The sequence below is a fragment of the Verruconis gallopava genome (genome assembly GCF_000836295.1).
Source record: "Verruconis gallopava strain CBS 43764 unplaced genomic scaffold supercont1.3, whole genome shotgun sequence".
In the NCBI taxonomy this organism is placed as follows: domain Eukaryota; kingdom Fungi; phylum Ascomycota; class Dothideomycetes; order Venturiales; family Sympoventuriaceae; genus Verruconis; species Verruconis gallopava.
The window spans coordinates 242468-255616 of NW_015622139.1; the positions used below are offsets into that span (position 1 = coordinate 242468).

At 45.8% G+C, this 13149-nt stretch overlaps 3 protein-coding genes across 3 annotated transcripts; all 3 read left to right on the plus strand.

Annotated features, from left to right (window-relative positions):
- Positions 1-284: 284 nt before the first annotated feature.
- Positions 285-2568, plus strand: PV09_01024 (uncharacterized protein). The gene is made up of 2 exons (XM_016353858.1): positions 285-1280; positions 1342-2568. The coding sequence occupies exons 1-2, from the start codon at positions 514-516 to the stop codon at positions 2345-2347; spliced, it is 1773 nt and encodes a 590-aa protein (XP_016217953.1). The 5' UTR covers positions 285-513; the 3' UTR covers positions 2348-2568.
- Positions 2569-3974: 1406 nt separating this feature from the next.
- Positions 3975-6376, plus strand: PV09_01025 (uncharacterized protein). The gene is made up of 2 exons (XM_016353859.1): positions 3975-4266; positions 4315-6376. Exons 1-2 carry the CDS (start codon positions 4259-4261, stop codon positions 6293-6295), a joined length of 1989 nt encoding a protein of 662 aa, XP_016217954.1. The 5' UTR covers positions 3975-4258; the 3' UTR covers positions 6296-6376.
- A 4760-nt stretch (positions 6377-11136) lies between these two features.
- Positions 11137-13124, plus strand: PV09_01026 (uncharacterized protein; the record flags this gene model as incomplete). The annotated part of the gene is made up of 5 exons (XM_016353860.1): positions 11137-11271; positions 11482-11513; positions 11565-11617; positions 11667-12778; positions 12848-13124. The coding sequence occupies 5 exons, from the start codon at positions 11137-11139 to the stop codon at positions 13067-13069; spliced, it is 1554 nt and encodes a 517-aa protein (XP_016217955.1). The 3' UTR covers positions 13070-13124.
- Between the last annotated feature and the right edge of the window lie 25 nt (positions 13125-13149).

Genomic DNA, 13149 nt, shown 5'->3' on the forward strand with positions numbered 1-13149 from the left:
GACAAGGTATTGCCTAGCGGCTTGCACAGAGCTGTCTATCCGATCAAGAACAAAGTCGTTTTTCAAGTGGTTCCTTGGCTGGAATATTCTACAGCGACCCCGTGCTGTGAACTGACAACAATGCAATGAATTAGACGCTTACAAGCAGCACGATGCACTTTCACAATCGATGTTTGACCAACTTGCAGTATCTAAAGATGCCGACAAATTCTGTGTTACGGCGCTTGAGGGGTTGACGCCGGATTGGGAGGGCTTGGCAGCTGACTATGCCTGAACGAGAGATAAAACAGCGTTCCGACTTCTGTTGCATCCTCTTTGACCGGTCTCAGCGGCCGTGATAAAGGTGCACCGGTCCCATCTGCCTAGAAAACTCCCAGATATGCTTTGCAAGTTTTAGTTGACCCTGTCCGTGCGAAGAGGAAGATACAAAAGCAATTCTCCCCACCGCAAGTCGTCAAGCGTGTACAAGCCGGGTGGATTGCTTCCGTTGTCCCGTTCTGGATTCTGTTCAATATGTCTTTCCTTCACCGGTTGAAAGAAGGCCGTGTCGCTCCGTCCTTGAGGAATAAGCTAAAGGAGCAACTAGTGGCGGATGGCGATACCGCTGGTAAGCATGTCAACATCGTCGAGGATAAAGATGTAGCCTCCTCGACTGCCACAATGCCAACCCCACCTAAAGAGGCACCCAGGGTGATCATAATTGGTGCTGGTTCACGCGGCCAGTCGTATGCTCGTGCTATGGTAAACTCTAGGACAGGGATCGTGGTTGGTGTTTGCGAACCTGTTGAGTTCGTACGCAATGAATTTGGAAGAAGGTACGTATGGGGACCATTCAACCGCGAGGCAAGGCCGTACGAAGCATTTAATTCGTGGCCGGAGTACATTCAATATGAGCAAAAGAGGCGTCAAAGAATAATCGATGAAGATCTGAAAGCTGGCGATGACGAGTTTCTCGGAGCAGATGCTGCCTTTATTTGTGTCCTCGACGAGATGCATATTCATGCTGTCAAAGCTTTAGCACCACTTGGCTTGCATATCATGTGTGAAAAGCCGTTGGCAACTACGCTCAAAGACTGCATCGGAATATACAGCAGCATTGTAAGAGAATGGGAGACTTTGGGGAAGAAGACAATCTTCAGCATCTGCCATGTTCTTCGGTATTCTCCTCATAACATATTGCTCCATAAGTTGGTTCGCGAGGATCAGGTAGTTGGAGATGTAGTATCGATTGAGCATACAGAGCCAGTCGGCTGGTGGCACTTTACGCATTCATATGTCAGGTTAGTCACTCGTATGACTTCTCGATATTGACGAGAATTTTAAGTTGATCGTTTGAAACAGAGGTAATTGGCGTCGCTCGGATACTTCTGCGCCATCTTTACTTACAAAATCCTGTCATGATATCGACTTCTTGCTTTGGATGTTATGCTCTCCCGCCCCTGGTTCATCTGAGCCTCCTCATTTACCAAGCTCACTTGCAAGCACAGGCAAATTGAACCAGTTTCGTAAGGCTAGAAAACCCAAGGCAGCGGGAAATGCGACAAACTGTCTAAGATGCCCTATCGAAAATAGCTGTATTCATTCGGCAAAGAGATTGTATGTGGATAAACATCTAGAGAAAAATCTCCTCGGTTGGCCTGTGAAAATTGTTGTTCCTGAGATTGAAGATCTGTTTAGGACGGAAGGCAAAGATGTGGGAAGAGCTCGGCTGTTGGAGAAGCTCAGCGAGGACTATGATTCAGATACACCGGATGAAGAGGTTAAAAAGAAGAATTGGTTTGGTCGATGTGTCTGGGAATCCGATAATGATGTTTGCGATGATCAGACCGTCACGATCAATTGGGAAGACGATCCTATAGCCAAGGATGGTTCTCAAGCAACGAATGAGATATCGCTGGCTGGAGACCTTGGCGGCTTGAACGACAGAGGCGCAAAGTCGGCAGTTCTCCACATGATATCATCTACAAAACAGATCTGTGAACGATACGGTCGGATATTTGGTACAAAAGGCGAGATCATTTATGATTCCTATGCTATCCAAGTGCATGAATTTGCGACGGATACAACTTCTGTACATCGGCCTGAGCGAAAAGTTGACGGGCACGGTGGCGGTGACGATGGCTTGGTGCAAAATTTTCTGAACGCTGTAAAGGATGTCATGGATGGCAATCTTGAAGCGGAGGAGGCGCAGAAGAAGCACCTTGGCTGCAGTCTAGAAGAAGTTGTCAGAAGTCATATAGCGGTGTTTGCAGCCGAACAGGCAAGGACTACCGGCAAAACAGTGGACTGGAAACTCTTCTGGGCAAAGGAAGTAGAGGAACATGTCAATGGGAAGCCACAGACATGAACACGTTACTCCTTTGAATTATTCTAGTCCGCACATCAGAAAGAACTGCTGGAGGCCCTGCATATCCACACGCACTGCTGATGTTTATTCGTTGCGAATGACTGTGTAACAAAATACTCTTTGAGACACGGAACTACCAGCCGATGGTTCTATGTTACGCATGATACATCAGTAGTGCTCCGTATTGTGGGAAGGCCTATTATGCTTAATGCGAACATGCTATTCTTTTAATTCCAGTCACATGTGGCATAACCCTGTGTACGACGATGTTGAAACGTGATTGGCGCAGCATATACTCAAGCCATCTTGCAAAATTCTACTTCCAACCCCGATTTTGTTGCAGATGCAGTACTCGCGGTTCGTGAGACGACAAAGTGAGCACTGCCACACGGAGGAGCTCTTGAGCGATCAGAAGACGGGACGCTCAACTCCTAAAATTAAGACGGCTCAGGCATATGTAGCGTTTAAACTACTGATACGGGTACTGAGCGGCTAAATCGTAGGATCTCGTTCGGCCGTGCTCGTCCCCTTTTGTTTGCATGACGACATACATCGAAAGACCACATCATCTCCGCGACGTCCACCGGTTTCAGCGACACCGTCAGTCGTTCCAGAGATGGCAGCGAAGAAGCTGAAACGCCCGAAAAATAGAACGCTTTGAATCTTTCTGGATTGAGGAATGAGGCTTGTGGCGTAAGTCAAATCCGGTACGCGCTCTGAAGACCCAAGTGGAGGCCGCGATCGAAACCAGATGCGAGGCGACGCGCCGATCTGGCAAAGAGCCGCATGGCAGAACTTCTGTCGCAGTGAAAATAGTAACAGCCATCATGACGATTCCCATGCTTACAACGAAGAGAGCAAAGCGCTTAGCCGTGCAACCGTAATGCAGTAAGCGCCCGCAGGTCAGGTAGACCCACAGACGGTATAGAGAACTCAGGTCTGTGGTTAAAGCAGACTCAAGCCAAGAGCAACTCAACACAGAGCAAACTCCACGACGCGAAGGAGGTCGGCCATGCGAAATGGCGGACTTTATTGTCACGCCAAATTTCTCATCGCGACCTGCATCGCGAACTGTCTGCAAGATCGCGTCGGTGACTCATAATTCCTCGTTGTTTCAAGATCTTCCGGACAGACGCACGTATGACTGTGAGATGCCAAACTAGCGCAGGTAAACTGGAGCCGACCAATCATCGCCCGACTTGGATAGGGTCGCTTCCAACGTCTTCTTGTTCGTCGACGTTGGCGCCCACTCGATAACTTACCCGCCTCGCTATTTCAGAATTCCATGAAACAGCCGAGATCCAATATGAAGGCGTCAAATCTCAAAATATCTCAGAATGCAGCGTTTCAGCTTTCTGGCACGCGTTGATTCGTACACGCGCCCGGAGTCTCCCCACAGTGCCTTTGTTGTTGCGGGCCGGCCATAGACGGTTGCTATGCGGCGATGGGATGGGCCGACCTGCAAATAGGCATGCCCAAATTTAGCCAAATTAAGGACATGTACATCCATTTTGAGGTCGTATTGTCTGGAATTATGCCAAACCGCTGTTTCATGTCCATATCCCGAACAGGAGCATTAGTATCCGGGGAAGGCTGCGGTACAACATCTGCGTTCACAGAGGCTCATGCTAAGAAAGACGCGCTAGGGAATGCCACCATGCTCCCCTGTCCGTCACTGGATTCTTTGGTTGTCGAATCTCCTGCATGAGTTCCGCAAAGTACTTGTATGCTGCTTCGCCTCGCCTCTCGCTCAATCATTTCCCATCACAATTCTCAAGCGTGACGAGACCCACGAGTCTTTTTTTCTCCTTTTCCTTTGTCCTTCTCTACCTACAGCCATAGACTTTCGAATCCTGGAGCTGGACTCCAACACCATAATTCCTAAACTAATCGCGTCATTGGCAGAGCCAAATGCTTGCGTCAGTTTGCTCAATGTCATTCTCTGATTTGAGACTAACAGCTTTTAGACTAGGAATACGGCACGCCATGTTCCATACTGATAGACACACTACGCCCCCACTGTCTGCAGCCCAAATGTTCTACCCAAATAGCGCGGAGAGCAACATCACGGCTCACAGTTTCTTCTCAACGGGAAATTCTCCTGAATCTGTTCTCACTGACATCACCGCGCCGTCTCGAGGTGGCTCACCACCGGCGTCCACGTCGGTAAATAGAGGACCACTTCTTCTACCCAAAATTCGATGTCAAGATCAAACCACAGAACCCACTGCTGGTCCGGTCCGTCACCACCGGACTGTTTCCGCTAATCCAGCGTTTCATCATTTCACGCCTTATCCTTACGGTATAATAAGGCCAACAACATCCCGACGGAGGACTCATTCACCCGAAGGTCGAAGCACGTCGACTTCAACGTCTATTGTGGGCCCTGGTATTTCTTCATCAGCAGCTCCAGCTTCAACTTTCCCTGCCAGCAACAATTTTCCAAGCTACTCAAATTTCCCTTCCGCGATTACGAAGCAATCCGCTCTTGCATCAAATGTTGACTCCCCATTCGCTGTACAAGCGTATCAAGTGCCAAACGAAAATGCTCCACCTGCTGGCTACAACAGTAGTCTTAATTCCCCGATCAGCTTTAATCATTCACATTCGCAGTCCAGTACTTCCTCCAGACGCGCATCTCTCGCTCATGTCAGGACCACGTCACTACCGCCAGCCCCTAATGGGGGTCACTCTCGCTCAGCATCCGCTTCTAGCGTCGACCATGATACTGTCTGGCGTCATGGTTATCCAACACAGTATCGACAGATTCCTCAGTACGTTACTGCAGGGTCGCAGATCAGTGTCTCTGCTGCGACTGCGTCTCCAATTACGCAGGCTTCCCAGTCTGCTGGACCCGCCCTCATGATGAATGAGCTTCCACTTTCATTTGACGATACTGATCTTTCTTTTACGTTCCCACAGGAGACCACAAGTCTTCTTAGTTATCTGAGCAGTGCAAACCCTGCTCCTGGTCTTATCGCAAGATCTGTTAATGACGATTTCCACCGCAAGAACCGTGATTGGTGGTGGTGGGATGTTCGTACCCTCCGCAGCTGGACTGACTTTAACATGGACACAATCTTAGCTATCCAAGATTTTGAACGGCTGCTTCACTTCCCCCAGGATGCATCTATGCTCCCAAACCCAGCACGCAGCAGCACTGCTCCAGACACAGAGCACCACCTCCGCGACATCTATCAGAAGTTTTTTGCCACAAAGGTCAATGCCGCTTTAAAGGCCACCTTGGGCGAAAATCACATTTTTATGCATGCCCAAAACTCGGCCAGCAACAACACATGGCCTAAACCGGACTTTATCTCCAACTATGCGTCTGACTACATGAAGACCTACCATGATGAGACTCGTGGCCGACTCGTTGGACTTGTCAAACCGTACTCGGTCTGGAACACAGGACTCCGCACTGGCGATCAGATCCAGCGTGTTCAGTACCTTCATGGTCTTTCACATTTGCACCGTGTGATGCGTGAACACCGTTGCCGTTACGGATTCATCATTACTGAAATTGAACTACTCTGCGTGCGTATGGGTGCCAAGGACGACGAGTACATGGCATCCATGAACCGCCAGCCGGGTGCACAAGACGAAGGTCCTATACCTTGGTTCGGCTATCTCGAAACCGCAAATCCAATCCAGCTCAGCACTCATGGACTTGACCCAGAAACGAACAAACCGCGTCTCACAGTCGCGATCGCGCTATGGTACATGCATATGCTTGCAAAGGAGGAACCACTACAGGGTCAACCCGGTTGGAAGCTTCACGTTGGGGGTCCAGCCGAGCGCACACGCCAATTCCGCCTTGAAAGGGATTCATGGATCCCCAAGGCTCAGGACGGAGAAAAGCGAAACGCAAAGAATATCAGGGGCTGGGTATGGCCTGAAGACCCCTTCCACAAGAAAGAAAACCTGGAAAAACGACGACGGAGATGAACACTCATCGATTTGCAGTGTCAATAGTGTAATAATATCTTTGCAAAACAAAATTTTGAAAGTGTGCAGGTTGTCACACTAGCTCATCAATCATATCTAGAAACTCGCAACAGTGCATTGTTTTGATATGGCCGCATTAATATGAAACAGCTCAATTCTGCTCTAAATGGCTATCAGTATCGTTTCTTATTGGCATATTAAGCTATGGTTTTCTGTACTGGTCGATGGTAGAACTCCACAAAATATATAACAGGAGCCGATTGTCAAGTAGAGCGCGGATAATGATATGTTGTAAAGCTAACGAAGTATCGAGGGTCATCTTTAGATTCATCATTATCAAACATGGGTTTCCGTCTAGATCCTTGACTCGCTTACCGTTGTTGTACAGTCCCGTCAACAAGAACCCGCCTTGTTTCCCTTCCTTCAGCTGGCAGCTCGTCTGAAAGTCGTTCAGCGACGCTTAGATGTCCAACCAGAGCAATAGCATTCGTTTAATGTATCATGTGGAAAAAAAGGGAACACACTTCTAGGGTACCCGGATTATGCGCGATCAATACACGGCAATGATATATATCCGGCTACTGGTAATAGTCTTTGTAATTTCTGCGTACAAATTTGGACAGCGCAGTTCACACGTGGAAGCAGGGTTGAAAGGACTTTGAATATCTAATTTTATTCATATCTCGAGTTGCAAAAGGACTCTCCGTTGATGAGCTATTGATCGATATCAGCTGGTTGAATGATCGTCTTAAGACCTTTGAGAGTAGTAGAAGTAGCAGTAGCTCACCAACCTTTACGGTAGAATGCTGTAGCTAAACGGGAAAGGCAGGGCGGATCGCCAGATGACTACAAGAGGATTGAGAGGGGCTACGCAGGACAGACCATCACCAAGACGAAGTACAGGATCTGCCACCACCAGGGACCTTGCATTAGACTGACATATTGCTTAACGGAGCACCTCCCTAACAAGCTGAGGCTGTGCATTCTAAGTAATCCATCACTGTTTTAAAGCCGGGCTAAAGGTGTCATAAGCCCCTCAGAAATCTTTTGTAAATGTTGAGACTGGAATAGCAACAGAAATTGAGTGTTAAATACTTGCTTTACATTCTGGAACGCTGTTAGATATCATAAGTTCAGAAGTAATTGTCAATGAAAATTCAAGCTGCTGTCGCCTGCTCCCTTACGCTAAGAAATTCGGAGCTGAAATCATAGTCTATATATCTGTGCGGTTACTTAGGTATGAGATTAAAGCTGCTGGCTTAAACTTGAAAGTTGCTTAGGTCGGTGGTGATGAGGTTATAGACCTTATAAAGATCATGCTGAAGGAAGGAGATAACTTTTAACACCTTATAATAGGTATAGATTGCGTTGATCTTGCATTATTTACAATGCCTAACATTCTTACTTGCAGATAAGAAGCTTAGTGATTAGGTATTTAAGCTGATCTACGCTCAAGGCTACCTCTGAGCTTAGGTTATTGTTAAGGCCCTTAAGCATGGTATACACATTCTTCTTTATGGTTGAGTAGCTGATGCTTCTCTAACGAACGGTTGTGCAGCATACTACTTAAACTGACAACCAGATGATCTGAAACAGCTTGGCCAAGCATTTATCGCAGATTCTTTAAATGCTTAACCTATGTCCCTGGAGGCAATTTTGCCAGTTTAAAAAAGCTTTTAGGGAAATATCATCAATATAGGTTTTCCAAATGTTGAGATAGAAGCTAGTGGCGAATTCGATGTAATAATGCAAAAAGGATCATGATAACATGATTATATTTGAAATATGGAAGGTTCAGCTCAAATATATGATTCAAGGGCCCCTTTGCTACAACTCCGATGTAGTTGCAGATTTGGACAAATAGGGGAAATTATAGTATAAGCCAACCATGCTCCATATTTCCGTGGTGGCTAGTATCTGATTTTGACTAAGTAAACAGGTGAGCAACATCGGCTATATCAAGCCGTCGCCATTTGTAAAGGTTGGTATCACTACTAAAGCTGGTTTCCAGGTAGAAGCTTATTACTTTCTTTGTAGACTTGACATAGAGGAGAAATCTCCGATGATAGGGAAGCAAGTATATAATGTATAGGAGGAGACAAATATCACTGTCTTAAGCTCTGGACCTACGGTCAGTGATCAATTGACCCTTATAATAAGGATATGCCCCCTCTTTTCTTCCGTATCTTTGCTAAGTTAAAGAATAAAGAAGCTTTATTAACAACTAATTTTTTCTACCTAGTTATAGATATTATTATGTAGAGCTATCCAGGAGTAATGCTTACTATAGATGTAAGATTAGCTGTCCTATGCCCTTATTATAAGTACTAGGCTGTATTGCTACTATAAAGCAAAGTGAAACATATCTACCATATTCTAGTAAAGATTTTTAATATTTCTATTACTCCTCCTAACGCTATAAAGGACTTTTTGTATAGTTAAATATCTATAAAGTTAAAGGTTTAAACTCTCTCTTTATTTAGTGCAACTGAATGGGTATTACTAGGCTAAGTTCCATACGCTTAATCGGGAGACAAGGGCTTAAATTGCAATTTCGATTGTTTCGTACGCAATGCTGACATTGATTTGTGGCTTCAAAATATCTTGACCGTCTGCTTGAGCAGCGATACGACGGACATCGAAAGTCGCCATGATATCACAAGCAAATATTATCGCTCAATGCCTGAAGGTGCAATAGATTACACCTCCTGACCACACCAATATCATTGCAGCGCTAACCGTTCTACCGCATTAAGTGGTATCGTACATGAAGTACTTCTTCCGATTATGCTCAGTACTCCTATCTATGTACCGGCGAAATAAACCTTAGATTCATTTCTTCGAAAATTTCTGAGAACGAGATCAAAGTGCTGCTGCTTGTCCCTTTTATGCAAAGCCGCAATAAAGCGCGATGACCCACTGGACCATAACCAATCAACACCACCGTACTTGGTAGAGATTTGTCATGAGATGTCCTATAGAGTGCGTTGAAAGCCGCAAAATAGATAATGGAGAAGATAGTTACTATAAGATATAGCTTCAGCTTGTTAATTCTAGCCGGTGCCTTTATAACTATTGTCTTAGCTAGTGGTACCCTAACATACTCAACCTGTCTGTTATTAAGCAATGGATATCTAAATAGCAGACAATTCTTACAGCGCAATAAGAACCCTTGGGCATATTTAAAGTATATGCTATAGCTAATGGTGAATGGGGATATGATGTGGTCCCCCAGTTTAAGATCTTAAATATTAGAGCTGACTTGATCAACTACACCAGTGAATTTTGGCCTATAATAAACCTGGTTATGGAAGCTTAATAAACTCTTTATATATAAAGTTTACTATAATAAGTATTTTATTAGCAGTTATCTGAAAGGCACTTGCTATGTATTCTTTAAATTAATATAATATCCTTTCTTCTATACCTGCCAAGATTATTGTATATCATACTTTTATTATGTTATCCTTAGTATCTTAAACTCTGGAGCACGTTAGTCTTTAAGTGAGACTTTGTTTGCATTCTGGAAAATTACTAGTATATATTTTTATGCGAGTAATGTATATTCATATTATAGGATAAATCCAGGCCATCTTAAAGGGATGAATAGGCCAATGGTCAAAAAAGTCCTGAAGGCGAAGTCTTTGGTTAAAAGAGAATAACAATTATACAAAAGTTCTTATCTTAAAATTATAATCTACTGCGTGAATCCATAAAGCCAGCTCTCTTAAGCGTAGTATCATTAATTTGTCTAGACTTAAACTACCTCAAGCTTTATTTACCGAGCCTTCAAGAATCATATAATGACATGATGAATTAAGGCTGGCCGACCATATATTTGAATATATTACTTATGCTTGTACCATGATAAATCCAAAGACATGTTACACGCTATGACGGTCCGTCGAATGACTGAATGCAAGTTTCGAAAAGCCGGGACCCTTAAAGAGTTTGTTATCTAAAGCAGGGATAATTCAAATGTGCTGCTACCACAACCGTCCGTGTAATTCATATTCTCGCAGTGATCAGAATGGAGGCATGCATACTGGATGGGATTAATTTTCGGGCTGGATTGAAGTATAAGATTCAAGCAAGACTTTGGACAGCTGCGTTGTTGTGTAGGTTGTGTCTTTCAAAACGCGCTTTCTAGAGTCACATAACGTCTCTCGAGCGATCTTGATGCTTGACGCAGACGACACTTCGCTATCCGTTGGCATTTGAATTCGTGAACATCAAACATGTCTTCGATGCCCGAATTGTTCCATGCTCAGGGATAGCATACTTTACCATCATATGGCATCTAGGTTCTAAGTTAATTTCAACACACGCGAGACAAGCGATAAGGCCGCGCATGATTAGTTGCGGTTGTCCACCAGCCGATGGCTCTGTGGCGCTACACTTCAACGCCCCCATCCAACACGAGTCAAGCCAACCTAGCAGGAACGCAATCTTCCAAGAAGCAAGCCCAGCCATGCTCTTATCGGCTAGTATTGAAGCCAATTAGAGGGTAGGACGAGGGCAGCCTAGTTTTAAATCAGAAGGTCAGGTTGCACTGTAAGGTACATCTGCTGCTCTTATCATCAGCAAACGTGTGGGCTCGAGCGGGATACAACAAGTTTTGCTTTTGTCTGTCGTGAGGCGCTGTTCCTTCCGCTATGAAGTGGAGACCCAATGATAACAGAAGCATCATAATCTAAACTCACGTCCTGAAGGAGAGTCCTTATCGTTTCCCAGAAATTGACATAAGAGGATGGTGGAGACGTAAAAGCAATCTAGAGAATGGTGTTGAGACTAATTCTAACTTTTCGGTCTTGAGCCATAACTTAATAGGCCCCACCAAGATGCTTTCGGGCCGGCGGGACATCAGCGAGATCGATCCTCGGGATGAGTTATTACTGGCGGAGCTGGGCTACAGACAGGAGCTTCGGCGGAATTGGAACGGGCTCCATAACTTTGGAATCTCATTCTCGATCATTGTAAGTGTGAAGATAGGTTTCAGGTTCAAGTTTAGCCATGGGATATACCACTCTGGAATTTCACTTACTTCCTGGCAATGGAAGAGAACGCGTACGACAACGGTGCCTTAAGTCAAGTGATGAATCGCTTTCTCGCTTCATTTTATCACACTTAATACTCGAAGCGCGTGACGAGAGCCCGGGGAGGAGCAACTAACGATAATCTGACAGAGTGTGATAACTGGTATCACCACACTGTTTAGGTACGCTGTTTGAACGAGGGGTTCGAAAATGAGCTATCCTGACAGACGTAGCTATGGGTTGAACACTGGAGGTCCCGCAGTCATGACCATCGGTTGGATTATTGGTAAGTCTGATGACGACCAAAAGACATTAGAGATGCTTACAAGACGTAGTGTCACTCTTTACGATATTCATTGGCTTTAGTATGGCTGAGATTCTGTCCGCAATCCTAACTGCCTCGGGTCCCTACTTCTGGGCTGCCGCTCTTGCACCTGATTATTACGCGCCATTCGTCTCCTGGTTCACTGGCTGGTTCAACTTTGTCGGCCAGTTCTCCGTCACAACGAGCATCAGCTTTGGCTGCGCAACACTTATCAGCATGACGGCGACTGTGATGAACCCATCTTACACGCCTAGTCCCGGGAAGGTAATGGCTATCTACGTGGCCGTTCTCCTCTCTCATGGTCTTGTCAATAGCTTTGGCTTGCGAGTTCTTCGCTATCTCAACAACATCTCCGTTGTTTTGCACACCTTTGGCGTTACTGCGCTGGGCATAGCGGTTCTCATGAAAGCGCCGCGACATCAGCCAGCTTCATTTGTCTTCGCGACCTTCTATGATGGGACAGGCGGATGGAGTGAGCGTGCTTCATCGGCCTACGTCGTTGTCTGTGGTTTGCTTCTCTCGCAGTACACGATCACTGGCTTCGATGCATCTGCCCATTTATCAGAGGAAACGCTTGGCGCGGGACGTAATGCACCTTTCGGCGTCTTAATGTCTATCGGAGCCTCCGCCGTCTTCGGACTTTTCCTCCTACTCTGCCTCCTCTTCAGCATTCAAGACTTCATGGTCACAGTCACTAGCGACCAGCCCGTTATACAAATCTTTGTAGACGTATTCGGAGCTAAAGGCACGATGGCAGGCATGAGCCTCATTATAATATGTGTTTGGTTCTGCGGCCTCTTCTCCCTGACAAGTAACTCGCGTATGATGTTCGCCTTCAGCCGGGATGGCGCTCTACCGCACTTTTTTAACCACATAGACGACAAATTTCAGACTCCGATACGTACGGTCTGGCTGGCCGTAGCTCTGGCGTTCATCCTTTCATTGCCAAGCTTAGGTAGCGATGTTGCCTTTGCCGCAGCTACAAGCATTGCGACTGTCGCCCTCTATATTAGCTATATAGTGCCGGTCATTGTAGCACTGACTTGGCCGCAACATTTCAAACGAGGATTTTTTAATCTTGGTATCATGTCGCGGCCAGTGGGATTCGTTTCTGTGGCTTGGGTATGTGAACTATGTTTGATCAACGCCCATTGCAAGGCAACGCTGCATCTTTGCTAATACTCTTCGCAGGTCAGCTTTATTACTATAGTGTTCTGCTTGCCACAAGTGAACCCAGTCACTTCAACAACACTCAACTACACGCCCGTCGCACTGGGCATTGTCGTAATCTGCGTTCTCGCTAGCTGGTTCTTTTGGGCTCACAAATGGTTCTACGGACCCAGGCGACAGATAACTCTCGGAGACACCAATATCGTTTCACGAGTTCAACTTCGGCCGTCCAAACGTAGATGACAAATAGTAGACTCTAGGGAGGTTCCCGAAGGAAACCCGATGAAACGAGATTATGTAGCTATGATAATAGAGATTGAATG

What these genes read in the sequence shown, in the direction of transcription:
- PV09_01024 (XM_016353858.1), top strand. Translation starts at nt 514, where the DNA reads ATGTCTTTCCTTCACCGGTTGAAAGAAGGCCGTGTCGCTCCGTCCTTG. An exon ending in TTTACGCATTCATATGTCAG is followed by an intron (nt 1,281 to 1,341) that starts GTTAGTCACTCG and finishes CGTTTGAAACAG; the next exon opens with AGGTAATTGGCGTCGCTCGG.